At 35.2% G+C, this 27,277-nt stretch overlaps 1 protein-coding gene across 3 annotated transcripts in view; it reads right to left on the reverse strand.

Moving 5' to 3' along the window:
* Positions 1–8,278: 8,278 nt before the first annotated feature.
* SHOC2 (SHOC2 leucine rich repeat scaffold protein) overlaps positions 8,279–27,277 on the reverse strand; it is an 87,509-nt gene continuing 68,510 nt past the window's right edge. For all 3 annotated transcript variants that reach the window (XM_070363596.1, XM_070363595.1, XM_070363597.1), the window contains exons 4-9: positions 21,305–21,435; positions 18,147–18,335; positions 14,915–15,037; positions 12,532–12,669; positions 11,883–12,000; positions 8,279–10,405 (exon numbers count right to left, since the gene is read on the reverse strand). In XM_070363596.1, coding sequence (XP_070219697.1) covers positions 10,197–10,405; positions 11,883–12,000; positions 12,532–12,669; positions 14,915–15,037; positions 18,147–18,335; positions 21,305–21,435 — 908 coding nt within the window. In that variant the 3' untranslated portion in view covers positions 8,279–10,196. The remainder of the gene's footprint in view (positions 10,406–11,882; positions 12,001–12,531; positions 12,670–14,914; positions 15,038–18,146; positions 18,336–21,304; positions 21,436–27,277) is intronic.

A 27,277-nucleotide genomic window follows, 5' to 3' on the forward strand; every position in this document is an offset into this window, starting at 1 on the left:
CACAAGCTGGAATCAAGATTGCTGGGAGAAATATCAAAACCTCAGATATGCAGATGACACCACCCTTATGGCAGAAAAGTGAAGAGGAACTAAAAAGCCTCTTGATGAAAGAGGAGAATGAAAAAGTTGGCTTAAAGCTCAACATTCAGAAAACTAAGATCATGGCATCTGGTCCCACCACTTCATGGGAAATAGATGGGGAAACAGTAGAAACCATGGCAGACTTTATTTTTTGGGACTCCAAAATCACAGCAGATGGTGACTGCAGCCGTGAAATTAAAAGATGCTTAGTCCTTGGAAGGAAAGTTATGACCAACCTAGATAGCATATTCAAAAGCAGAGACATTACTTTGCCAACAAAGGTCCGTCTAGTCAAGGCTATGGTTTTTCCAGTGGTCACGTATGGATGTGAGAGTTGGACTGTGAAGCAAGCTGAGCGCCGAAGAATTGATGCTTTTGAACTGTGGTGTTGGAGAAGACTCTTGGGAGTCCCTTGGACTGCAGGGAGATCCAACCAGTCCATCTAAAGGAGATCAGTCCTGGGTGTTCTTTGGAAGGAATGATGCTAAAGCTAAAACTCCAATACTTTGGCCACCTCATGTGAAGAGTTGGCTCATTGGAAAAGACTCTGATGCTGGGAGAGATTGGGGGCAGGAAGAGAAGAGGATGACAGAGGATGAGATGGCTGGATGGCATCACCAACTCGATGGACATGAGTTCAAGTGAACTCCGGGAGTTGGTGATGGACAGGGAGGCCTGGCGTGCTGCGATTCATGGGGTCGACAAGAGTTGGACACGACTGAGCAACTGAACTGACTGAAACTTTCCTGTGATCTCAATACTCTTGAGACAAATCTAGTAAGAGTTGTTTCGCTTTGTATTTGTTGTTAGGACATAATGAAAACTTCCAAGTTCCTTACATGCAGGACCAGAAAACAGAATTTTGGTTGTTTTGTGTGTGTTTGTGTTTTATGGCATATATCAACCTCTAACAGAAGTTTTACTATGTTCACCACTTGCCTTACTCCACTAGAACATAAGTTTCATTTACTGTTTTTTTTTTCCCACTAATACACCCTGCACTTACATCAGTGACTAGTATGTTAGTGAGTACTCAAACATTTGTTGACCGAATGCCCACCATTTCTTCAAATCCAAGTCTAGGGTATAGAAAAACAAAGGAACTTGAATGCAGAATCCTCCGTCAACCACACCACAAAAAATAACTATAAGAACTTTAGTTTTGATTTATACCTTGCAGGCTACCTGGATTCCAAGTGGTCTTGGAAGCAAATGAAATGTGGTTGCAACACCTGTCACTCCATTATTGCCTTGGATTCAATTAAACTTATCAGCATGGCTAGCCAGGAGGCCACCTTTCTTAGTTATTACTCACAGAGCTCCAAGCATTCAGCTCTCAGAAAGCTACATCTAGAAAGGGTAATGTGTTCACAGATAAGCATACAACATCACAAAGTCAACATGATTAAGAGTCAAAAGAACACTGTATTAGTAGAGGTAGTCCCTAGTTCCACTGCAGTACATATTAGTTGACTTAACAACCTCTTTGGGTTTGGTTTATCTTTAAAATAGGTAATGTCTTACCTACCTGAAAGGGAATGATTCATGTAATTTCTCTGAACCCCCAACTCTAAAGCCATTAATCCTTTACTTTGTCCAAAACAAGTATCTTGTAATATTCACCTAAGATCAATATGAAAGATTACCTATACAGAAACAGTATCCGTTAAGTATAAATTACACATTACAGACTTAAGTCTGGTACTTGGCTTGTGGTTTGTATCCTACATTTGGTTTAAAATGATGGGAAATGTGGGACTCAATCTAAATTGTTCAAAATTCTGACTTACAATATATGATTCTTCACATTAGTAGATTCTAATGGAGAAAAAAAAATGTTTAATTTGGCTTTCTTACACATTATAGACTTAAAGTCTGGCACTCTGTGGCTTGTATCCTGCATTTGGTTTAAAAAGATAAGAAAAGGAACTCAATCTAAACCGTTCAAAATTCTGTTATAATGTATGATTTTTCAAATTAGCAAATTCTTAGTGGAGGAAAGAAAATGTTTGCTTTGGCTTTCACCTGCTTAACCTGTGTAAATCAAGCCCTCACTTTACCAGCTTTCACTTGAGTAACCGATTTCAACTGGGACGGTGCAGATGATGTGGTTAATGGGGAGCTGAGTAGGAAAAATACCAACCAAGAAGTTAGAAAACCCAGGCCCTAATCAATGTTGACCTGACACTCACAATGTATAAGTCATTTAATTAATTACCTTGGATATTCCTTCATCTTGAAAATAAAGATAATGGAGTCAGATTTACATAAAAGCTGAAGAGCAGCAAGGGAATAATGAAATTAGCTTACTTAAAGTGACAACAAACTGATCCTTACACCCAAGTATAACCACAACCAAGGAAGTGGGAAACATGACTACCAATGTTATTAAGATACAGAAGCTGAATCCTTAATAAAATTGAATCCTCAATAAAATTTATAGCCCATGGAATTGTAGTAATTCAAATTATTTCAAGATTCACTGCTGGATAAATAATAGCAGACAAAAGTTATTTAACGGCCATGGCAGTTTGATGTAAGCAAAATCTTTTTGACATTAAAACTTGTTTTAAGGATTTCCCTTGAAAGAATTATTTTTATGTTTTAAAATATTTTTAAAAGCTGGTGTTTGCTACCTGGTATTCAAGCTGGAGAATGTAATCTTGACGAAGAGTGAGTGGGCTGTGTGTATGTGTAAGTGCATGTGTGGTATGTATATAAAATTTTAAAAGTAAACCCTAATACTCCTATATCTCACCTATGATAGCATCCAATGAATGCAGTAAGATGAATTATGTCTTTCATAAGACATAATTGGGAAAAGTAACGTAGGCTGTTAATGTAGAAAACCACAAAAGTAGAAAAGCTTTGCTTTTTGTTTTCATCTGCAATCCAAATTAGGAGTTACTTAAGAGTTCTTGACTGTACAGGGTTCAAGTTGACATCAAATATCAAAATGTGTAGATTTATTACTTACATCTACACTGATGTTCATGGAAGGAAAAAGAAATCATCGAACATTTTGGGGGGAAATGGTAATCATTCCAAACCTAGGTTCATTCATAACTCTTTATGTTAATATTTTATTCTCTCTAAAGCAGCCTATCAGTACTTTTTAAAAATGCAATTCGTGTTCTCAATTGCCGCAGGATAGCCTTTATTTAAGCAGTAACAGGAGGTGCTCTGGAGGTTGGAAAAATTGAACTCTCAATGAAATCAGCTATTAATTTTTTTTAAGTAGATTACTCAAATAGGTGTGAAATTCATTAGACTGCAATCACAAAGGCAAAAATTTGTCTGTAGTGTGTGTTTGACAAGATATATGATAAACATTGCTTTGTGTCAAGAAACAGTGCTAATTAAAAGGCATGGAACCTATAATAAGTAAAAACAACAGGGTTGAGTAAAACATAACAACCTTCCAAATCAAGAAAAACCAGAGAACTTCTTTACAAATCAGTCACCTGCCTGAGTTAAAAGTGAACATCAAGTTCACTTTGTTTACGTTTTCACCACTGTGCTCTTTCTCATAAGTATGTGCTCACATACACATATGATATGTGACAAGTGTGACTGAGGAGTTGAATTTGTATTTTAATCTAAATAACCACATGCGGTTAGTTAGTGGCACCTATTTTGGACAGTGCAGGGTCCTAGAAAAATAAGCATAATAAGTAAAATGACACTGAAACAGAATACACTGAGAGGTTAGAAAAACTAAACTGAGTGAAACTATTGTATTTCAAAAATACCATATTCTTTGTTTCCATAACACTTTTTACTACAGCTACTTCTCAATTTCTGCAAATTCCTTCCTATCTGTGCAAAAGTAATTACCACTTATGTACTGGATCATCTGTTTCCAGGCCTGACTTCTAAGCACTAGATGTATCCACTTGCTTACTTGACATCTCCTCCACTTAACATCCCACAGGTACTAAAACACATCTTCCCCTTACATCCAAACAAAAAGAAAGTAGCCCTCCTGCGAAGTTCCATAGTTTAATAAATACAAGCAGGTACTTAAGTCAAAATCCTGGAAGTAACCTGTGATTCTCTAACCCACTTTTTCCAACCAATCATCAAGTCTTCCTAACCTTTCTTCCTTAGATTCCCTGAAATGTTTTTCTTTCCATCCCCAATGCTACAACCCCAATCAAAGCCACTGTCATCTCACCCAGATTACTCCACCAGCCTCCCATATGGCCACTTGGCTCCTAGTTTTGATTCCCTCCAAAACCATTCTTCTCAAGGTAGTCAGTGATGTTCTAAAAACATGTATCAGAGAATGTTAAAAGATGAGTTAATCACATGGTACACAAGACTAATATTTATTGCCTTCCCTGATTAAGTTTTCTTCAGCCAATTAAACAGTTCCCACTGGGTAAGGTCTCTTTTACCCTTAGCATTTTCATCTTCATAAACAGTTGAAAACATAATTTAATGTTCTTTAATAGCCAATGTTAGAACTTCTTCTAGGAATCCTATACTGTTCTACCTTTTAATTACCAAGATATCTTAAACAGCACAGTTTTTTATGAAAGGTTACAAAACAGAACAAAAAGTATTTTCTTCACAAAGGCTCAGGGAATGGGGGAATTATCTCCAGTCAGTCAATGTCTTCACCACAAGCCAGTCTTCTTTACAAGATATATTCATTATATACTCTAATTGTTTTGTTTTTAAAATTTCCCAAATCCTGTAGTTTGGGATTTTATAAATAGTAAATATGAACAATTAAATAACTATATTGAAGGTCACTATTACCATACAAAATAATTTGTTGCATTTTTGTGCAGCTATTTTTGTGTATCTTATGCATGCCATATGCTTTACTAAAGTTTTCCAGAAGATTCAATGGTAGTGAAGAGTCATTTCTCTTAGTTGCACATTTTTGTGGTTCAATGACATTGCAAACACTGATTTCATGTCCAACTTCAGTTAAACACAGGATTGGAACTTAAAAGATTCAACAGCAAAACATTTAAAAGTACATTATTTATACTGAATACCTTACTACATAATGACTAAAAAAGTCAGAGTTTTTGTGTAGTGAAAATAAACAATATAATTCAGGTTGAAAAGTACATTTTCTGAAGACTGTTTATGCCTTTTAGCCTAGAATCATAACTCAGAATAGTTATGTATTTATCACAGCATAAGCCATGTTAAATATCAGTGAAAGCCTGACCTTTACTAAGAGAAAAGTCAAAATGGTTAAATATTGTTTTCAGGTATCATTTTTGTGGTGTTCTGTCTATTCCTTGTAAACTATGTACTATGCAAATTATCATGTATTAAAAACAAGTTCTGATGTACAGATTCAAATAGAATCAAAAGAGACCATCATCATATAAAATACTTTGTTTCGTAACTTTTTCTCAACTCTGTTAAAAATGAGTTTTGAGGTGAGATATGAGGAAAACTATAAAGACAAATATTAAAATAAATGTTTTGAGCCATATATGAAACATTCCCTTTGGTATTGGAATGAGGTTTTACGTGCTAGCTAGCTAGCTAGACTTATTGAAAAATAATTCCTACAAAATCGTGAAAAAAAATGATATAGATGACTAGAGCAAATGTTATTTGTATATTTAGCCTGATCAGACTAATGGAAGGTTAAATTCACCATATATATATAATGCCAGAATGACAAAAGGTAAATAATACATGGAATCTAAATAATAATGGTAGCTGATGAAGCACCTACAGATGCTGATTAATTAATTTTTAGAGTAAGATCCTTTTTAGTAGTATGTATAACAAACTGATTTTATTGTCATTAAAACATCATTTGTTAGGATTGTTAGGATGGAGCTCTAATAATTTGCATGAAGAGATCAAATCTCTCCACTCTCCCAACCTAGTGCCTTGTACAAATGGGGGAGGGGGGGCGGAATGCCCCTTCCTCAAGACTCTTTACTTCCATCTGTCAGAAATTTGACATAGTATCATGATTGTTAGAACAAGACACTTTACTGCCATCTGCTGAAAAACTGTCATAATAAATATACAAATCTATGACCTGACTAAATTCCCCTAACATGCAGCAGTGCTGTATGCTGCAAAACATGCAAAATTCATACTACTTTCAATAGTGGACACTATTCCTCCTACCAAACTTTAAAGAGCCCCCAGTCTGAAACACTAGAAACTACTAGCCAGTTGAAGTCTTGACCACAAACAGGTATTTATATTCAAAACAGTTTATATTCAGAATGTATACTATCAACAGGATAATACCAAGTGTGTAAAGAAAAATTGTTTTAAAAGGTACTAAGGACCAACTACAGTTCAAACCTTTTTTATATTTTAACTTATATTTCAAAGTTAAAAATTAAACTCACAAATGTTTCCTTAAATTACTGTTGGCAGGTTTAAGAAGGCATTCTATTCAGTAACAAGTACTGATATCTGTTTTATAAAATTCTCATAATACTTTAATAGCATTCAAGATACTCTCTTAGATATCAAATCAGTATCACAACTCTTACATATTTAAATTCTCAGAGATTTGATAATTAACCAAAGATTGTCAAGTGTATTCCAGTTACCCAAATTGACTCTTAAAGGTTACACTAATCAAAAGAATAAGACAAAAGTTTTAGCTAAAGATATGTGGTATATCTTTCCTGATGGCTCAGCAGGTAAAGAACTTGCCTGTCAATGCAGGAGATACAAGAGATGTGGGCTCAAATCCCTGGGTTGTGAAGATTCTCTGGAGAAAATGGCAACCCACTCCAGTATTCTTGCCCGGAAAACCTCATGGGCAGAGAGCCTTTGTTCTACATCCAAAGGGTCAAAAGAGTCGGACACAATTGAGTGATAATACATGGACTGGATGTGGTATATCATCTTATACCATCTTCCGGTATAAGCAAAAGGAAATCTTTCTTCACAAGTTATTTAATTAAATTTGAAAACTGTAGGAATGTATTCTTCTGCTTTTATGGGTTATGTCATTTGCTTTCATCTAATTTTTAATCATGCAAGAATAACCATATACCCTGGTTTTCCAGAGACATTTCTGATGTATGGTTATTAATAGTGCCCCCTTTCCATTTCAAAGTGTCCCACTTTATACCCTTTAACCATGACCCCTTCTTACTCATGCAAAATGACAAATTCTGCAAGCTGAAATCTGAACTCAATATGTATGAATGGCTTAGCAATAACTGAGAAGAAAAGCAAAAGTTACCACAAAAGTTATCAGAGAATGATTCATTCATCTGAAACTGTCACAACATTGTTAACTAGCTATACCTCAATACAAAATTAAAAGTTTTAAATCCAGGCTTTACAATGAGATAAATTAGAAATATGCAAATATATTTATAGAGCTCATTCCAATTGCATCATCCACCTTTCAGTAAAAGTACAAATAAATATTTTATGTGTTTTTCCTCCTGCAAGAATTTCTATCATCTATTGTTTTCATTTGTATCCATCAAATCCATAAATTACTTAGCATCTCTCCCTTCTTTCTGTATGAAATAATCATTTGGGATTTTTAAAGTACTAAATACCACAAAGGAATTTTTGACATTGTCACTGTCAATTTGCTACTATATATATTAACAAAAAGCAAAGTTTAGAGCAATATTTTTAAAAATGTAACATTCTATGACATTCTTTTTTTATTTACTGAGCCTCACAGAGAGATTAAACCTAATTTCTTTAAAAGAAAGGACCATTGTTGGACATGGCAATTAGTCCCACTGCAGTTTAGGAAATTATCAGCTCATATGTAGTCATTCAATAATATCCCTTACTATAGTCAAACTATTTAAATATTAAATATACTGACTGCACAAGGATAATTGGGAAATTAAGAGTCCATTTAGCTTCATGTTAGAAGTAATGAAATCCATAAGCTCTCTAAGGTGACAGCCATACATGTGACATATTTTATGCACCTTAAAAAATTGTAATTCCTTAGCTATAGATGGTTTGTCTATAACTTCTACACGTAGGGTTGTGATCACCTTGCATTTCTATTATAAACTAACATAAATGAATGTAGGGGAACAAAAATATTTCAAAAACTGTATCTATTTTCATTTTTAAGAAACAATACCCATTAAAAAAAAAAAAAGACATTAGGTTACTGCCTTTAAAGTTCAAGTTCCATTATCTTAAGATATAAACACACTTTGATATGAGATTTTTATAAAAACCACACATACACACAAGCTTCAGGTAGAGCTGTAATAAACAAATTCCTTTTATAAACACAATTTTAACTGAAAAGCCACAGTAGATGGAAAAAAAAAAAAGAAGAAAGGATATTACCTGGTAAAATCCAGTGACATCTACAATAGTTTTACAGCACATTTAAGCATTCTACGGTTTTATATCTTTACCTGCCTTCCATTTCTTAGTTGCTCCTTAAAAAATTGCCAATTACGACTATAGGTTCAACTTCAAACTTCGTCCTGATTTTGAGTGCCAGGAAAAGCAAAACAACAATCCAAATTTCCATCTTAATGTTATAACCTCACTTCAAAAATGGTTTTATTTAAATTACAATGCCCATCTAAATAGAAAAAAAAAAAGAAAACCAAGCAGCAACATGTAATTATACATAATAGTTATTCATTATATGGGAAGTGTTTTTTAGGATGGTATATCTAGAATGCACTTGCTCTGTGAGTCTCTTCAGTAATTAAATTGACTTAGACCAACACTATCAAAAGTAAGAGTACGGTAATAAGGGGCACACATTTACAATACTGCTAGCCTTAAAAGCAGTAAAGCAAAAGAAAATATACCAAATAGCACATGCATATCTCACAGAACTTCCACTGAACTATCAATGACTTTTATGCAATGTGCTCTTTTCTGTAACTTTATTAACAACTACCAAAAAAGGAAAGATGAGATTGAAATCAATGGTACTGAACTGAATTGTTTGAAGCCAGTGCCCCATTTGTGGGGAAAAGTGCATTTAATTCAGCAGCAATATAGCACAGTGTGAAGATATTGTGCTTAGACGCAGATATTCCAGAACTGAAAGATGTACAAGGCAAGTCAAGATATAAAACCATAGTACACTGTTAAATAACCTTGAAACATACATATATTGCAGTGTTCAAAGAAAAACATTCATTTCATTGTACAAGGCTAGGGAGAAATCCTTAAAGTTACCTATCGCAGTTTATGATATAATAAATACATATCTATATAGCATTGTATATACATATATAGAATGTGTTTATGTGTGTTTATGTGTATCTTTTTCTTTTTTTGCCAAATTATTCTGTTAGTTTCTGTGGATCTGCAACTTTCAGGAATGAAAACTCCTTTACACTACAAGTTTCTGTTCCCCTAAACTTCAGAAAAGATATTTATACTAGAAAAGGTATCAATACTTTCCCCCAACCCAAAGACTTACTTCAGATATTTTGCTTCACAATTGATCAGAGAAACACAATTAAAGGAATTCAAAATTTTTTGACTGTATCTTTTCACTTTGCCAGTTGTTTCAACAAGCAGATATCTTTTAATATTAAATCAGCTGATGCAAATTCTTTAGCAAAGGATATAAATGAGATTTTGCTGATCAAAACAGAGCAAATCAAAACCAAAATAAAATAAAATAAAATAAAATCCAGTGATTTACTCTGACTGTAAACAATATATAAAATTCAAATCTCAAATTTCAAAATAAGTTAAAAGAAAAATTCTACCTTCAGGGCCTATAATACTAAAAAGATCTGACAATTGGTAAGGGGAAAATATATATGAAAAGTTGCAACAAAATTGCTTGCCCAGAATTTTTGCTAAGAAAAAGTATATCTAACTATACTACCTCTGGCCCTTAAGTTTAATAATTTCATAATTTGTTGGCAAATGTTTTAAGCAAACTGGCATATCATATTACACAACAGAAAAACATCCATCAAGTTCAGCAAAGAAAACTTATATAAGCTTTTTGTACAGAATTTAAAAAAATCTAAATGGCTATGATTCCTCTATTAGCAGAAACACATAAACATAGTCTTTATAAATCTGCCAAATATATCAATATCTACATAAATAGATACAGATATAGATATGAAACATTAACGGCAGTCTATTTTTGAACAGTGTGTGGGACCAGCAGATTTGTATCAGACCATGGCACGATATGGACCCTGCATCTTTAGGAACTGAATGATGAAAGAAGGACCCCCAGCAACAATCTGAGGTGGAAGATGGCTGAGTGGACAGTTCTCAATACTCATGATTGAAAGCTTGCTGCAAAGAGCCAGCTCAAAGGGAAGGCTATGCAGGTTGGGGTTGTCATTCAAATACAGTTCTTCTAGATTCTCCAGTGTACCTGTTATAAAAAATAATTTTAAAAAAATTAGTTATTATTTAAAAAGCTCAACTGAGCATGATCCTTATCCTGGGTATCCCACATACTGAACACACAGTGCCTTTTACTCTCTTCTCTTAGTTTTAAAACTCTCTACAACCATGGATCTCAAACTTTCCTGCTTATTCAAATAAACAAGGGAGATTTTTAAAAAGTGATGTCCAGGTCACGTGCTATACCAATAAAAATCTCTTCATTTATGTTTGGTTTTCAAGCTCAGTTTCTTTGAAAAAATATATACTGTATCTCCAGAGACTCTGTTTGGGATAGCCTGGCATTCATGTGTATTTTAAATTTCAAAAATTATATAATCAACTTACATAGTAAGTGCCTATAATTACTTTCATGTTGAAGAAATGTGATCACTTCTCTTAGTAATAAATTTCTCACGTGAAAGGTTAAGAGAGTTATTATGTATTTGCCAGTAAGGCAAAAGTCAATTTATGTAATCTTTTAAAATTTTTCCTTAGACCATCTTAGGATACTCATACTTTCTAGGCAAATAGTCTCAAGCAATTGCATGTGGCCAGCTGGATAAGCACACTAGAAATAAGTATATAAAGTTGCTTTATGAGTTTCCAATTTTTTAATTTCAAAATCTTAATATTTGACAGTGGTATGTAATAGAACTAATTTAAAAAGTTACTAGATATTGGATTTGTTTACATTTAAGATTTTATGTATTACTCAGAGCAACCTTACGGAATGTTACTAGAATCCATATTTTATAGATAGGAACCTGAAGCTTAGGGAGGTTCTGTACCTTATTCAATGCCACAAAACCAGAAGCAGTAGAGCCAGATTTTGAATTGTCTATTGTACTCCAAAACCATCCTTAACCACTCATCTATAGTGCCTCTGAAACAGCATGGTATAGATGAGAGAATAACAAATGGGATTACTAATTTTAGTACTATGTGACTGTAATTGATTAAAACACTGTAACATGAAGCAACTTGCACTACGTAAAATTCAAGGTGTTCATATTGACAGTATGAAATAATGGGTATGAAAACACTTGGAAAATTCTAAAGTAACTCAAATATTAACATTAATCAAATATTAATATCAATCCTAAAACCTCACAAGAGAAAATTCTTTTGGCATAAGAAACTAATTTAATTCACGCTTGTGTAATTTTTAAACTTGGAAGAAAAAGAACTCCTCCAAATTAACGTTAAATCTACTGAAATACAAGTATGCTAAAACATTCTCAAATATTATGTTAAACTCAATTCCCCATGAGGAAACCTAATAAAAACTAACCAACTACTACTATTACTACTAGTGCTCTATAAAAAAAATCTTGAGCTTGATGTAATTTGAGTAAGTTGACAAAAATAGTAGATTTATTTATCAGAAACACTGCTTGAACACATGTTCTAATAACTAATGAAAGCATGTTATTAGTACAGTCAAATACCCAAAGGGTTCATACCAATTTCCTCAGGAAGATGAGTAAGTAGGTTCTCTCCAAGGCCTAGATGTGTAAGATTGGTAAGGTGACCAATGCCTCTGGGAAGAGTGGTCAGTTGGTTGTTTGTCAAGACTAATTTCTAAAAGGTTAACAAAATAAAAGACGGTTACATGTATGTTTCCTGTAACTGATGTAAATTTTTTAAAAACTACATCTACTAAACAGCAAGATAAATTTATAGGGAAATTAGATTGACTAATATTACACAGTAGTAATGTAGTATTAGTCACTCAGTCGTGTCTGACTCTGCGACCCCACAGACTGTAGCCCTCCAGGAATCTCTGTCCATGGGATTCTCCAGGCAAGAATACTGGAGTGGGTTGTATTCCTTTCTCCAGAGGATCTTCCCAACCTAGATACTGAACCTGGGTCTCCTGCATAGCAGGCAGATTCTTTACTGTCTGAGCTACATATTATATAAAAATCACTAAATAACTTTTTCTTTCAAACACTATCATTTGTTAGGAAGACAAAAGCAGCTAGGTTACATGAACATAAAATTCAGCTCTAATAGGAAAATCTATTTGGTCCAAGAATAAAAAAATGTACAATTTGGAATGCATCCCAAAAACTTTAATTATATACCTATAAAATCATCAGAATGTTTTACCTGCAAATCCTTAAGATAAGCAATTTCATTTGGCAAGGATTCCAATTTGTTCTCCTCTAGATCCAATTCTCTTAACTTCCTAAGGTTTCCAAGGCCATGAGGAAGCTTCTTTAGAAGATTGTTTGATAATATTAAAACCTAAAGAGAAATTATTGATAATGTTTGACAACCCACAAAACAGAAATATATTATCATCATGTGCCTTAAAATTAAGCAATGTTAATTTTCTAAACAGTGAATATTTAGGGTAATGTCTAATTATATAACAAGATATTAAACTTACTATTCTAAAAAAAAAATTGCCATAGTTACTGGAAACAAAATAGTTTGATGAAGTCAAAACTAATGAAAGCAAAAGGAAAGAATTTAAACTAAATTACAAAAAATATGAAAATTATTAACTACTTGCACTAAGATTCATACAGGTAATGGTATTTTGATACTGAATGGTTACAAATATCTATCTAATAGGAAACCAATTATTTATTCAAAACTCCTTACAAGCAAGCCATCATTTAAGGTAGGTAACAATTGACTTCTAAACTGCCTATATCAATCCACTAGTTATTATTTGTAGTAAATTTATTACATTGCAGGGCATCCTGCAGTATCTTGAATAAGAAGGGGAAAAAAGGTTGAAGAAGATACAAGTCTTCATTCTCAGAGAAGTTATAGTGGAGGGGGGTTAGGTAGGCAAACAATACTGAGTATGGGGATAGTGAGAAGAGCACTAAATGGAAAGATCTATGTAAGGTTCTAGCTAAATTTTTATGCCCACTTATTTCTTCCAAAGTTATACTACATACAATGAAGTAAACATATTCAATAAGACCAAGAAAATGACAATAGTAGCTATCACTGAGTTTACTACTATTTGTATGCATGCTAAGTTGCTTCAGCTGTATCTGATTCTTTGTGACCCACTGGACTGCAACCCCCCAAGCTCCTTTGTCCATGGGAGTCTCCGGGCAAGAATACTGGAATGGGTTGCCATACCCTCCTCCAGGGGATCTTCCCAATCCAGGGATTGAACCCATGTCCCCTGTGTCTCTTGCACTGGCAGGTGGATTCTTTACCACTAACACCACATATTAAATGAAAAATGTGCATTATTGCATTTAGTCTTAATTACAATTCTATGTGGAGAAGGAAATGGCAACCCACTCCAATATTCTTGCCTGGAAAATCCCATGGATGGAGGAACGTGCCAGGCTACAGTCCATGGGGTCACAAAGAGTCAAACACAACTGAGTGACTTCATTAGCACTAGCACAATTCTATGAGGAATATATTACTATCCCCATTACTTTCCCCAGCTGAGGAAACTGAAGCTTGGGTACATTAAATCCATAAATAGTTAAAAGGGGAATTGTACCCAGATCTATTTGGCTTCAAAGTTCCTGCTGTTAGCCATTACACCATACTTTTTCACCTTATTAAATACAATAATAAAAGAATAGAAAAATTAGAATTTTTAAAAAAACATGAGGACAATTTTAGAAATATTTACTGTTAGTAAGTTTTTTCATCAAAAGAGTGAAAATGCTAGGGATTCAGAGGCAGGAGAAATCTTTGAGGAAGTAACAGGAAGGTAGATCTTTGTTAACTACTTTAACAACAAAGTAGTTGCTAAATTGTGTCTGAGTCTTTGCAACTCCATGGACTGCACGGATCTTTAATTGTGAGAAATAATTTTAAAAGAAAAATTTTAAGGGGATGAGAAAAGAGCATTCTAGATACTGGGAACAATAAAGGTACAGAGCTAGAAATATGCACACATTGCCAACAAAGAAACTAATCAATTCAGTTAGTAAATAAAAGAGGAGGTGGGTAATTAGGATGAAAAAGTAGGTCAGAATTATATGAAGGGTGCTGAATGCCAATATGAGGAACCCAGAATTATTTTAGAGGACAATGGTATAGCATTCTTAGAAAGAATTAAGAAAAAAAATACAAAAGATGCTGCGCTTTAGAGACCCTTTCTTTCAAAGATAGTTTATAGTATTCAAACCGACCGACTTTTAGTGGGCAAGAGTGATTCAAAAGCATTGAGCCCAGATTAAGTCAACACTTCATCATCCTAATACAGCTGCATGTTTAAGAGAGCACTACATTTCTTTTTTTAATTGACAGAATCTGGACTATTTATTTATTTATGACCACTTCACGTGGCATACAGGACCTTAGTTCTCCAACCAGGGATCAAATCCACACCCTCTGCATTGGGAGCGAGGAGTTTGAACCACTGGACTGCTAGGGAAGTCCTGAGAGCACTAACATTTCTAATTATGATCTTCAATTATGAAACTGATTAATTGTAAACTTCATAAGTGAGGTAACTGTGGAAAAGTCTAATGAGTTCTAAATGTTCTTTTATACTCACCTCAAGAGAAACAAGACCAGACACATCCTCAGGGATCTTTGTGAGCTGATTGGTAGCTAAATTCAATTCTACCATACTGGTCCAAGTTCCAAAATCCAAGGGAAGTGATGTCAATTGATTGTCCTGACAGAGATAAAACGAAGCATTCAAGGTAAAACCACAAAAACAAAGCTCCATATGTAACTCCCTATAGAAAGAGAATTCTTAAACAGAAAAAGACATTCCCTTTCTTTAATATCTAAATATAGAAAGAAAGAAAAACAAGGAACAAAAACACTCAGCCTCCAAAGTTTTCCATACAGTTAAGTTCAGTCACTAAGTCGTGTCCGATTTTCATGACGCCATGGGCTACAGCACGTCAGGATTCCCTGTCCATCACCAACCCCAGAGCTTGCTCAAAATGATGTCCATCGAGTAGGTGATGCCATCCAACCATTTCATTATCTGTAGTCTCCTCCTCCTGCCTTCAGTCGTTCCCAGCATCAGGGTCTTTTCCATGGAGTCAGTTCTTCACATCAGGTGGCCAAAGTATTGGAGTTTCAGCTTCAACATCAGTCCTTCCAATGAACACCCAGGACTGATCTCCTTTAGGATGGACTGGTTGGATCTCCTTGCTGTCCAAGGGACTCTAGAGAGCCTTCTCCAACACCACAGTTCAAAAGCATCAATTCTTCAGCGCTCAGCTTTCTTTATAGTCCAACTCTCACATCCATACATGACCCCTGGAAAAACCATAGCCTTGACTAGACGGACCTTTGTTGACAAAGTAAGGTCTCTGCTGTTTAATATGCTATCTAGGTTGGTCGTAACTTTTCTTCCAAGGAGTAAGTGTCTTTAATTTCATGGCTGCAATCACCATCTGCAGTGATTTTGGAGCCCAAAAAAATAGTCAGCCACTGTTTCTACTGTTTCCCCATCTATTTGCCATGAAGTGACGGGACCGGATGCCATGATCTTAGTTTTCTGAATGTTGAGCTTTAAGCTAACTTTTTTCACTCTACTCTTTCACTTTCATCAAGAGGCTCTTTAGTTCTTCACTTTCTGCCATAAGGGTGGTTATCATCTACATATCTGAGGTTATTGATATTTCTCCTAGCAATCTTGATTCCAGCTTGTGCTTCCTCCAGCCCAGCGTTTCTCATGATGCACTCTACATATAAGTTAAATAAGCTTATATATATTGACACACTAATATACAGCCTTGACAAACTCCTTTTCCTATTTGGAACCAGTCTGTTGTTTCATGTCCAGTTCTAACTGTTGCTTCCTGACCTGCATACAGGTTTCTCAAGAGTCAGGTCAGGTGGTGTGGTATTTCCATCTCTCAGAATTTTCCATAGTTTGTTGTGATCCACATAGTCAAAGGCTTTGGCATAGTCAATAAAGCAGAAATAGATGTTTTTCTGGAACTCTTTTGCTTTTCCATGATTCAGCAGATGTTGGCCATTTGATCTCTGGTTCACCTGCCTTTTCTAAAACCAGCTTGAACATCTGGAAGTTCACGGTTCACATATTGCTGAAGCCTGGCCTGGAGAATTTTGAGCATTACCTTACTAGCGTGTAAGATGACTACAATTGTGTGTAGTTTAAGCATTCTTTGGCATTGCCTTTCTTTGGGACTGGAGTGAAAACTGACCTTTTCCAGTCCTGTGGCCACTGCTGAGTTTTCCAAATTTGCTGACATATAGAGTGCAGCACTTTCACAGCATCATCTTTCGGGATTTGAAATAGCTCAACTGGAATTCCATCACCTCCACTAGCTTTGTTCGTAGTGATGCTTTCTAAGGCCCACTTGACTTCACATTCCAGGATGTCTGGTTCTAGCTGAGTGTGAGTGATCACACACCATCGTGATAATCTTGGTTGTGAAGATCTTTTTTGTACAGTTCTTCTGTGTATTCTTGCCACCTCTTCTTAATATCTTCTGCTTCTGATAGGTCCCTACCATTTCTGCCCTTTATTGAGCCCATCTTTGCATGAAATGTTCCCTTGGTAGCTCTAATAGTCTTGAAGAGATCTCTAGTCTTTCCCATTCTATTGTTTTCCTCTATTTCTTTGCATTGGTTGGTGAGGAAGGCTTTCTTATCTCTCCTTGCTGTTCTTTGGAACCCTGCATTCAAATGGGTATATCTTTCCTTTTCTCCTTTGCTTTTCACTTCTCTTCTTTTTACAGCTATTTGTACAGCCTCCCCAGCCAGCCATCTTGCTTTTTTACATTTCTTTTTCTTGGGGATGGTCTTGATCCCTGTCTCCTGTACAATGTCATGAACCTCCATCCATAGTTCATCAGGCACTCTGTCTAACAGATCTAGTCCCTTAAATCTATTTCTCACTTCCACTGTATAATCATAAGGGATTTGATTTAGCTCATACCTGAATGGTCTAGTGGTTTTCCCCACTTTCTTCAGTTTAAGTCTGAATTTGGCAATAAGGAGTTCATGATCTGAGCCACAGTCAGCTCCCGGTCTTGTTTTTGCTGACTGTATAGAGCTTCTCCATCTTTGGCTGCAAAGAATATAATTAATCTGATATCGGTGTTGACCATCTGGTGATGCCCATGTGTAGTCTTCTCTTGTGTTGTTGGAAGAGGGTGTTTGCTATGACCAGTGTGTTCTCTTGGCAAAACTCTTATTAGCCTTTGCCCTGCTTCATTCTGTACTCCAAGGGCAAATTTGCCTGTTACTCCAGGTGTTTCTTGACTTCCTACTTTTGCATTCCAAGTCTATGCCCCAACCAGTAATGCTGAAGAAGCTGAAGTTGAACGGTTTTATGAAGACCTACAAGGCCTTTTAGAACTAACATACCAAAAAAGATGTCCTTTTCATTATACGGGACTGGAATGCAAAAGTAGGAAGTCAAGAAAAATAAGTTTGTTCACTACAAATTAAATCGCTGGACAAACCATTTTTCATTTCTTCCTTCCTTCTGCAATAAAATTTCTTTTCCTTACTACAAATGTGATTCATTCATGGTAGAGAATATAGACAAGCAACAAGAAACTAAAAATCACCCACTGGGAGAAAATAGTTGCAAATCATATAACTGACAAAGCATTAACATCCAAAATACATAAAGAACTGCAACTCAACAGTAAAAAAAGAAAAACCCAAACAATCCAATTAAAAAATGAGCACAGCATAAGGAAGAAACAATTGCCCATTCTGATAAATCATAAATACACTAAAAGTACTAGTTAAAGTAGTGATTTTCCCTAACACAAATAGAGGCTTACCTTCATATTCAGCTTACTTAATACTTTTGCTCTGGAGAAAATTCCAAATGGGATTTTGTTGATTCGATTGTGTTCCATATTGAGGGAATAGATAGTGGAAAATTGAGATGGACCACCTACTGGATATAACTGGAAGCAATTTCTAGCTAATGTCAAACTATTCAGTTTCACAAGACTTGATAAAAGACTCTGTTAAAAACAAAAAATGAAATAAGCATAATAATTAGAACTATAACAAGACTTATTCTGTAGAACATAGAGCAGCAGTACCAAACAAATGCCTGGGAGAGTCTTGCAGGTAACAAATGACAGACACTGGCTGGGCCGGTTCTATAATGCCTCATCCAGAAGGAAAGTCATTCACTACTCAGCTCTAGCTAATTGTTACCTTGCAGGGATGTGCAGCCAATGTAGTCAGATTTTCAGAATTTAGGAAGAAACAGGAAATTCATTTACTTATATTAAATCTCCTTTTATTCTTTGGCTTTATTTAAAATACTCTACAGGGTAAAGATAATGTATCTGTGGGTAAGAGGTGTTTCATGAGTGGCCAGTTTGAGACCTCTCATACAGGATCTTACAGAGGACTGGTATCGGACAGTCCTGGGTCTGAGTCCTGACTCCATCACCTGCTGTGTATTCAGTGCTATTCAAGTCTTGGTTAAGTATCTATCTCTAAATTATTATTAAGATTAATATAATACCTGACACAGAATAAGGTATCATTCAGTAATTTAAATGTTCCTTTTAAGAATATTAAATTCAGAAGGTAACACTACTTTTTGATATTATATAATACATTGCTTTTCCATACTGTAAATTTCTGAGGGAATATACATCTATCAAACAAGTATTCACTTAGCACATAACCCCATATTCCCTCTTACTTCAGTCCCCCACCATGTAACCAGAGTACTAGGTGTTTAGTATTATAAAAGGATCTCTACCATCAGGAAGACTAAATTCCATTTAGAGAAATAAAGCACACAGATAGGAAAAAGAAAATAATATACAACTCTATATAATCAATAATAAATTGTACAGAATAGGCTCTTGCTATTCAAAGTCTGGTTTAAAGAAGAGCAGCATCCGTATCCCCAGAGAGCTTGTTAGAAATGTGGACTCTTAGGCCCCACCTCCACAGAATCATAATATGAATCTTAAGATTTCCAGGTGATTTGTATGCTCATTAATGTTTGAGAAACACTGGTTCAGGCTATAAAATAGTTTTAAATCCTGGTCCCATCTTTTAGTAGTTCATGACTTTGAGCAAGTTATCTCTCTGAACCTTTGTTCTATTCATTTGTAAGAGGATGATGTCTTGTTTTATAGGTTGTAGTAAAGATTTTTAAATAAATAAATATATATATATATATAAGTAACTTTATAAGTCACTTCTTTATTTAAATTCAAAGAAAAGGAGAAATACTGGAATAACTGGAAAAGCAGAAGACAATTGAAAGTGAGTGAAATCTTAAAGGATGAAAAACCATTTTAAATACTCAGAGAAGCAGAAGAAAATATTCTGGATTGCTGTAAGGCAGCTCTCCAACCTTTTCATTCTAAGGTCATACTGTGAAGCTTTGAGGTTGCTGACCATTGCTGCAGAGTCAAACACATCTGGGTTCCCATCTCAGATCTTCTACTTACCAGCCTTGTAAGCTTCAGTGAATTAATCAATCAATATATCTCTCACTATATTCCCAGAAAAAAATATTTCAGGGTGACACATTTGGCCAAAAACATGACTTCTCAAGTCTTATTTCTCTATTTGATGAGACCACTCCAATAATCAGTAGGATTACAGTGAAGATAAAAATGAAATAATACATGTAAAGCTTCCAGCCTTATGCCTTGAGTATATGGGCTTAAATTTATTAAGTTCCTTCTCCTTTAGTCTTTGGGTATCCATTAAAACTAGTTCATTTGCAGACAGTCTTCAAATGGAAAAGTATATAGTGATTTTGCCAGCTCCGATTTCAGCAATATAATGAGCCCCCTTTGAAAATCACTTTCCCGATTTTTCTTGCCAGCTTGAATATCTAAGTGCTGTTTAATGGTTTTTATTGTTTTTCTTGTTATTATAAATGCAGATAATTACACATTTGCATTAAGAATATGCTACTTCCAAAGCACATAGACTACCTTTAAATAAAAATGCTTTCCAATGTTTGAACAAGGCCTATCAAGTATTTCATCCATACTTCTCTATCTGAAAATGGGTATGTTTAAATATACACACACACCCCTTCTTCCATAAACAGACTGAAGAGAGCTGTCTTCTTTATAATTCTCCTATCAAAAATAAATCCTGACTTATTTCGGTCACAAAGTTATATGAAAGTACTTAGCACATGTCTTTATCCTAAGATACCCAATAATTATGTTTCCCTTCAGTGACAATATGACTGGATATATAAATAAATGTTAAAATTTCTCACTAGGTGAAACTTGGTATATACCTAGTCTTTACATTTAGACATAATGACACTGTAAAAGAGGTCAGTCTTACTTAAACTCATAAATCACACCCTAAAAGAATGCCAAAAGATCTAATTAATGTGTTAATTATTTGCCTTATTATGGGATATGAATCACTGTTAGAAAAGAGGATGACATTAAACAGTAGAACTTCACCCATTTTCAAGTTAAGAATTACCATTATCACAGAAATTTAAAAATCCAAACAGTCTAGCTGTCAGGGCTATATCTACAATCTGTGGATTCTATTTCCTAATCCCAAACTACTACTTACTACTAACAATAGTGCTCTTTTGCCACAGGTGAGATACTGTCACAGTAGTTTTAGTGAACTGGTCCAGACTAGAAACTACACAAGGTATTTTTAATTATTAGAAAAAAAAGACTTTGCAAAGTTCAGTCAATCCATTAAGTCCACAATTCTTCTCATGTTAGAATACTACAGTAAAATATGCTTGAATAACTATAAGCAAACTTACTAGTTGCTGGGTATGCTAAAACATACCTGCTCTTTCTTTTTTGGAATTTTTTTATCTCAGCGATGGGATATGTATCACAGCACACCCATTATTTAAGCAAACTCAATCATCAAATTTACCAAGCTGTACAGACTGATTAATCTTCCCTTCATTATGTTATAGACTCGTTTCAAGAGTTTACCATAATTCACTTCTTACCTCTGGTAAAGTAGAAATGTTATTGTTCTCTAAATTTAATTCTTCAAGTGCACTGCATTTTGCCAATGATCTGGGTATTGCTGACAGTCTGTTGTATCTCAGACCAAGACGACTTAAACTGGACAGATTTCCTGTGAACATAAAAAAAAAAAAAAGGAATTGTTTTTTTTAATCTGATAAGCCTGTCACTCTCCCAGGCGATTATCAAGCAATATTTATAAATTACTTTCAAGTACTATTTCAGCAAGAGCCCTAACTTTTTGTACCAAAAAACTACACAGTACACTCTACCAATTAGGATGAAACTGAAGCCACTTTTGTGTCCACCGTCTTAGAGAAATAATGAAATACACAGCTACAAGTCAATTTTTAAAATCAGTTATTGGAAAGTATTGGCACACTTAAATAAAATATTAACCTTTAGACAAGGCCCAGTTGAATAACATCAAAGTAATAAATGATAGAAGTTTACTCCTTGGAAGAAAAGTTATGACCAACCTAGACAGCATATTCAAAAGCAGAGACATTACTTTGCCAACAAAGGTTCGTCTAGTCAAAGCTATGGTTTTCCCAGTGGTCGTGTATAGATGTGAGAGTTGGACTGTGAAGAAAGCTGAATGCCAAAGAATTGATGCTTTTGAACTGTGGTGTTGGAGAAGACTCTTGGGAGTCCCTTGGACTACAGGGAGATCCAACCAGTCCATTCTAAAGGAGATCAGTCCTGGGTGTTCTTTGGAAGGAGTGATGCTAAAGCTGAAACTCCAGTACTTTGGCAACCTCATGCTAAGAGTTGACTCATTGGAAAAGACTCTGATGCTGGGAGGGATTAGGGGCAGGAGGAAAAGGGGATGACAGACGATGAGATGGCTGGATGGTATCACTGACTCGATGGACATGAGTTTGAGTGAACTCCAGGAGATGGTGATGGACAGGGAGGCCTGGCGTGCTGCGATTCATGGGGTCGCAGAGAGTCGGACACTACTGAGCGACTGAATTGAATAAATGATAATTACTTAAAATACGAGATGCACAATTATTTTGTGAGATCAGAAAGGTTCAATATTTTTCATGAGTTTAAATATAAACAATCCAAAATTTCTCTAAAAAGTTGACTTGATGGTTAAAAATTTCTCAAAATAATTTTTTATGAACAAAAGTGAAAGCTACAGTCTCTCATTATCTAAGCATATCCAGCTTGAGCATATTAGTCACTATTGAATACCTAAAATGAGCAGAGCAGAAAAACAGACATTTTATACTTCTATAGCCAAGACCCATGGTAAGCTACATATAAGCTACATGGATGAATATGATGATATCTGCTATCACAGGTTTAAATCAAATTTAATTTTCAAAATAGTATAAACTCATTTTGATACCAAAAAAGATGAGTAATGAGAATTTAGTTCAATGTATTTTTTTTTGTCATGGCTGGTTAATTTCTGATTCAACAATGTAATTGTTGCTACAACCTTTTTAGTTGGGCTAGGTTAAATGTTAGCCTCTAGTTTTAAATTCAACAGTATAACCAGTATTAGAAATTAAAAGGATACTTCATTTTATTATACTTTTCTTTATTGTGCTTCACTGATATTGTGTGTTTATGTATCAAAGGTTTGTGGCAACCATACTTTGAACAAATCTACTTGTGCCACTTTTCACAAAAGCATTTGTTCACTTAATGTCTCTGTGTCACATTTTAGTAATTCTTGCTACATTTCAAACTTTTATGTTATTATTATACTTGTTTTGGAGATCTATGATCAGTGATCTTGGATGTTACTAGTGTAATTGTTTTGGGGTGCCATGAACTGCACTTATTTAAGATGGTGAACTTAATTGGTAAATGCTATGTATATTCTTTATGCTCCACCAAACAGTTGCTTCCCTGTCTCTCTCCCTCTCCCCTGAAATACAACAATATTGAAATTAAGCCAATAATGACCCTACAGTGACTTCTAACCAAGTCAAAGTCAGAACTGCATGTCTTTCACTTTAAATCAAAAGCCAGAAATAACTGAAGGAAATCAAAAGAGCTACTCTATAATCTGAATGATACTTTTTCAATAAAGTATTTTTAATTAAGGCATGTATAGTTTTTAGACAAAATGGTACTGCACACTTAATAGACTACAGTACTGTGTAACAGAACTTTTATATACACTGGCAAACAAAAAATTGTGTGACACTTTATTGTGATAGTTGCTTTGTTGAAGTGCTCTGAGATGGAATCGACAATATCTCCAAAGTAGGTCTGTATAGAAGTGGATGCCTGTGTCACACAACATTTTGGAGATAAGTATTTTGGTGCCTTTCAACTTTCAGCAACTGTCTGATGTTTGTCAATTTCTTTCGAATTTCTGCTTTGACTATTTTTCAGAAAGTCATTGTATGAATAACTTTTAGATACATTACTCCAATATTTACAGAAAACATGTATTAGCCTACAGAATAAGTTAAGCCTTAAACCTAGCAGAGCAGTCACCTTGTCTCATATTCCTCATCTAGTTATATTCATTTGCATCTTTCCAGCCTGGTACGCTGCAGTCCATGGAGTCGCTAGGAGTCGGACACGACTGAGCGACTTCATTTTCACTTTTCACTTTCATGCATTGGAGAAGGAAATGGCAACCCACTCCAGTGTTCTTGCCTGGAGAATCCCAGGGACAGTGGAGCCTGGTGGGCTGCAGTCTACGGGGTCTCACAGAGTCGGAGGCAACTGAAGCAACTTAGCAGCAGCAGCAGCTCTTGCTGAAGAAAATAGTGATCAAAATTGTAAGAAATGCCCAAATGGAGCTAATTTTTACCCTTTACATTTTTAAGAGTTAGTTACTGGTATCAAAAATACTCTGATAAGTCTATATACCATAAGTCTAGCCAACTACAGTGCAAAAAAACCTTAGCAATCATTTCAATTCCTGCAATTAGAACTATTCCAGAGGTATGGTATACTCATTTTCATTACGTTCTTATAACAGTGTTTGGAAACTGGGTCAAGAGTTCACTAGTTATGATTAATTAAGATTTCCAACAGGCAGAAAACTGAATTAAAAAGCAACAGTAAAAACGACCACTTAGAAAAGACAAGTTAACTTTGTCTTTACAGTGCTTCCTAAATTAAATAAGGATGCTTCACCAGTGTCTTTCTAATGACACTCCAGGGATATGTGTCAATTTTGGAGGTGGGGGGGAAACAAGCAGAGAACTGGATCACTTTCCAAAGTTCCAGAGAATTCAGAGATTAAAAATAAGTGCAAGAACATTATTATTTCTATCAGTGAACTATGACATTGTAGTGTTAGTTGCTCAGTCGTGTCCGACTCTGCGACCCCATGGATTGTAGCCCACAGGCTCCTCTGTCCATGGAATTCTCCAGGCAAGAATACTGGAGTGGGCAGCCATTCCTTTCTCCACTATGACATTAAATATGATACAAATATTACTTGGAAATTGGGCTGGCAAAAAATAATCTGCTTTATGATGAAATTATAGTCAAGTTTCTAATAGCAAAAAATGGGGACAACCTTTATGTTTAAGAATTGATGCATAATTATTTAGATTGAAGGCATCACAGTGTAACAGCAAAAACAAAGGATATTCTATATCTACGTGTCCCTGGGTAAGTTACTTAACTTAGTCTATCTCCTCATCCATAAAGTGAGGATAATGTCTAATATCTGACAGGGTTGCTCTAATGATTAAATACAATGTATGTAAGATACTTAGTACAATGACTGATATGAAATAGATACTCAAAAGATAATCCTATTCTATGGTACTACTATAGTCTGCTGTATTCTGTACCTATTAAAATTATTCTACAAAAATCTTGTAAGATATGAAAGACTGTTATGACATTAAATGAAGTCAGGTAACAAAATCATGTGTTTTGTATGATCTGTATGATTACATACACATGCAAAGAGTTTAAATTATCTCTATATGATAGAAATACAGATTAAATTTTTTTCTTTGAACTTGTCTAGAATTTCCCTAATTTTCTATAATTTTTTAATTTTAAAATGTCCTTTTGATAAAGAAAAATTCTGTAATTCTGAAGTCAGTTTAATTTTAAAAACTGTGATATCTTTATACCATCCTTTTATTGAATGAATAGTTTACATTATGGAGAAGCTTTATATTAACACAGAGAGGTAAGATGTTTGGACACTTTACACTGTGAGGCTCATTTTCTCCATACAGTGAGGATATGAGCTAAGCTGTGGAAAAACAGAGCATGGTGGTTTCAAGTTTCAGATAGTCAACCCCCCCACCCCCCAAAAAAGACAAGAGATTAAAAAGATACCCAAGCAGCACCAATAAGAACCATCTGAGAGTACTCAGAATGGACTTTAGCATAAGACATGTGAAATGACTTGATGGCAGAGCTAGAATCAAACTCAATTGGCTCCTTATCAAGTAATCGTTTTTTGTGAATTTTATCGACCCTGATCCAGTGAACTAGTTTCCTCCTGACACAGAAGCATGATATGCTCATTCTTGCCTCCATGCTGTTTGACTGTCCTTGCTGTTCAGCTCACGGAATGCATTTTTTATTCCATACTAAGTCCAGCATATTTCTTCATGAAGTTTTCTCTGGCCATTCTATCAAGATCTTATTGATCTCCCTCTAAACCGGACACATGGCTACATGCTGTTTTCATTATACATTAGCATTTTACTTACAGTCTACATTGCTGGTTGTTTCATGAATTAGTTACTTCCCCCAATAGACTGAAAATCCTTTAAGTAAGGGAGCTTGCTATGCATTTCTACTGAAATTTGCACAGAATTTCAGTGCAAAGCACACACCAGGCTTTCATTCATGCTTTCGTATTTACTAAAGACGCTAAAATATTTCACCATATGGCCTCCTTTCCATTAAGAACAAGATGTAAAAACTCAAAATTATATGAGACTCATTAAAAGCTTTTTTTCTTTGACCCATTCTCAACTTATAAAATAGCATGTCTCCAAAACACAGATGTTAACTGGACATGATTTTTAAGTACATAACAGATTTTCCTGGTCTACCTGACTAAAAATTAGTTCTTTTAAAAATATTCACTTTAATTTTTCCTGGATACCCAATGACTAAGCAGCCCATTTTTAGATATCAGAGAATGAACTAACCATTGCACTCCTCTTATCACACCAAATAAATTTTCAATTACAAAATATATAAGTATAACTTACTTTACTGCCCAGAAAACCATGGTGTGTAATCCAATATGTACATATTGAGATCCTTCTCTTAAGCTTTTACTTCAGTTCAGCTCAGTCGTGTCCGACTCTTTGCGACCCCATGAATCGCAGCACGCCAGGCCTCCCTGTCTATCACCAACTCCCGGAGTTCACCCAGACTCACGTCCATCGAGTCAGTGATGCCATCCAGCCATCTCATCCTCTGTCGTCCCTTTCTCCTCCTGCCCCCAATCCCTCCCAGCATCAGAGTCTTTTCCAATGAGTCAACACTTCGCATGAGGTAGCCAAGGTACTGGAATTTCGGCTTTAGCATCATTCCCTCCAAAGAAATCCCAGGGCTGATCTTCAGAATGGACTGGTTGGATCTCCTTGCAGTCCAAGGGACTCTCAAGAGTCTTCTCCAACACCACAGTTCAAAAGCATCAATTCTTCGGCGCTCAGCCTTCTTCACAGTCCAACTCTCACATCCACACATGACCACAGGAAAAACCATAGCCTTGACTAGACGAACCTTTGTTGGCAAAGTAATGTCTCTTCTTTTGAACATGCTATCTAGGTTGGTCATAACTTTCCTTCCAAGGAGTAAGCGTCTTTTAATTTCATGGCTGCAGTCACCATCTGCAGTGTTTTTGGAGCCCAAAAAGATAAAGTCTGACACTGTTTCCCCATCTATTTCCCATGAAGTGATGAGACTGGATAAGCTTTTACTTATACATATACAAATTCAGGATTTTTTAAAATGTTTCTCTATTTGTCTTTATATAAATG

The sequence above is a fragment of the Bos mutus genome, chromosome 26, assembly GCF_027580195.1.
Source record: "Bos mutus isolate GX-2022 chromosome 26, NWIPB_WYAK_1.1, whole genome shotgun sequence".
Classification (NCBI taxonomy): domain Eukaryota; kingdom Metazoa; phylum Chordata; class Mammalia; order Artiodactyla; family Bovidae; genus Bos; species Bos mutus.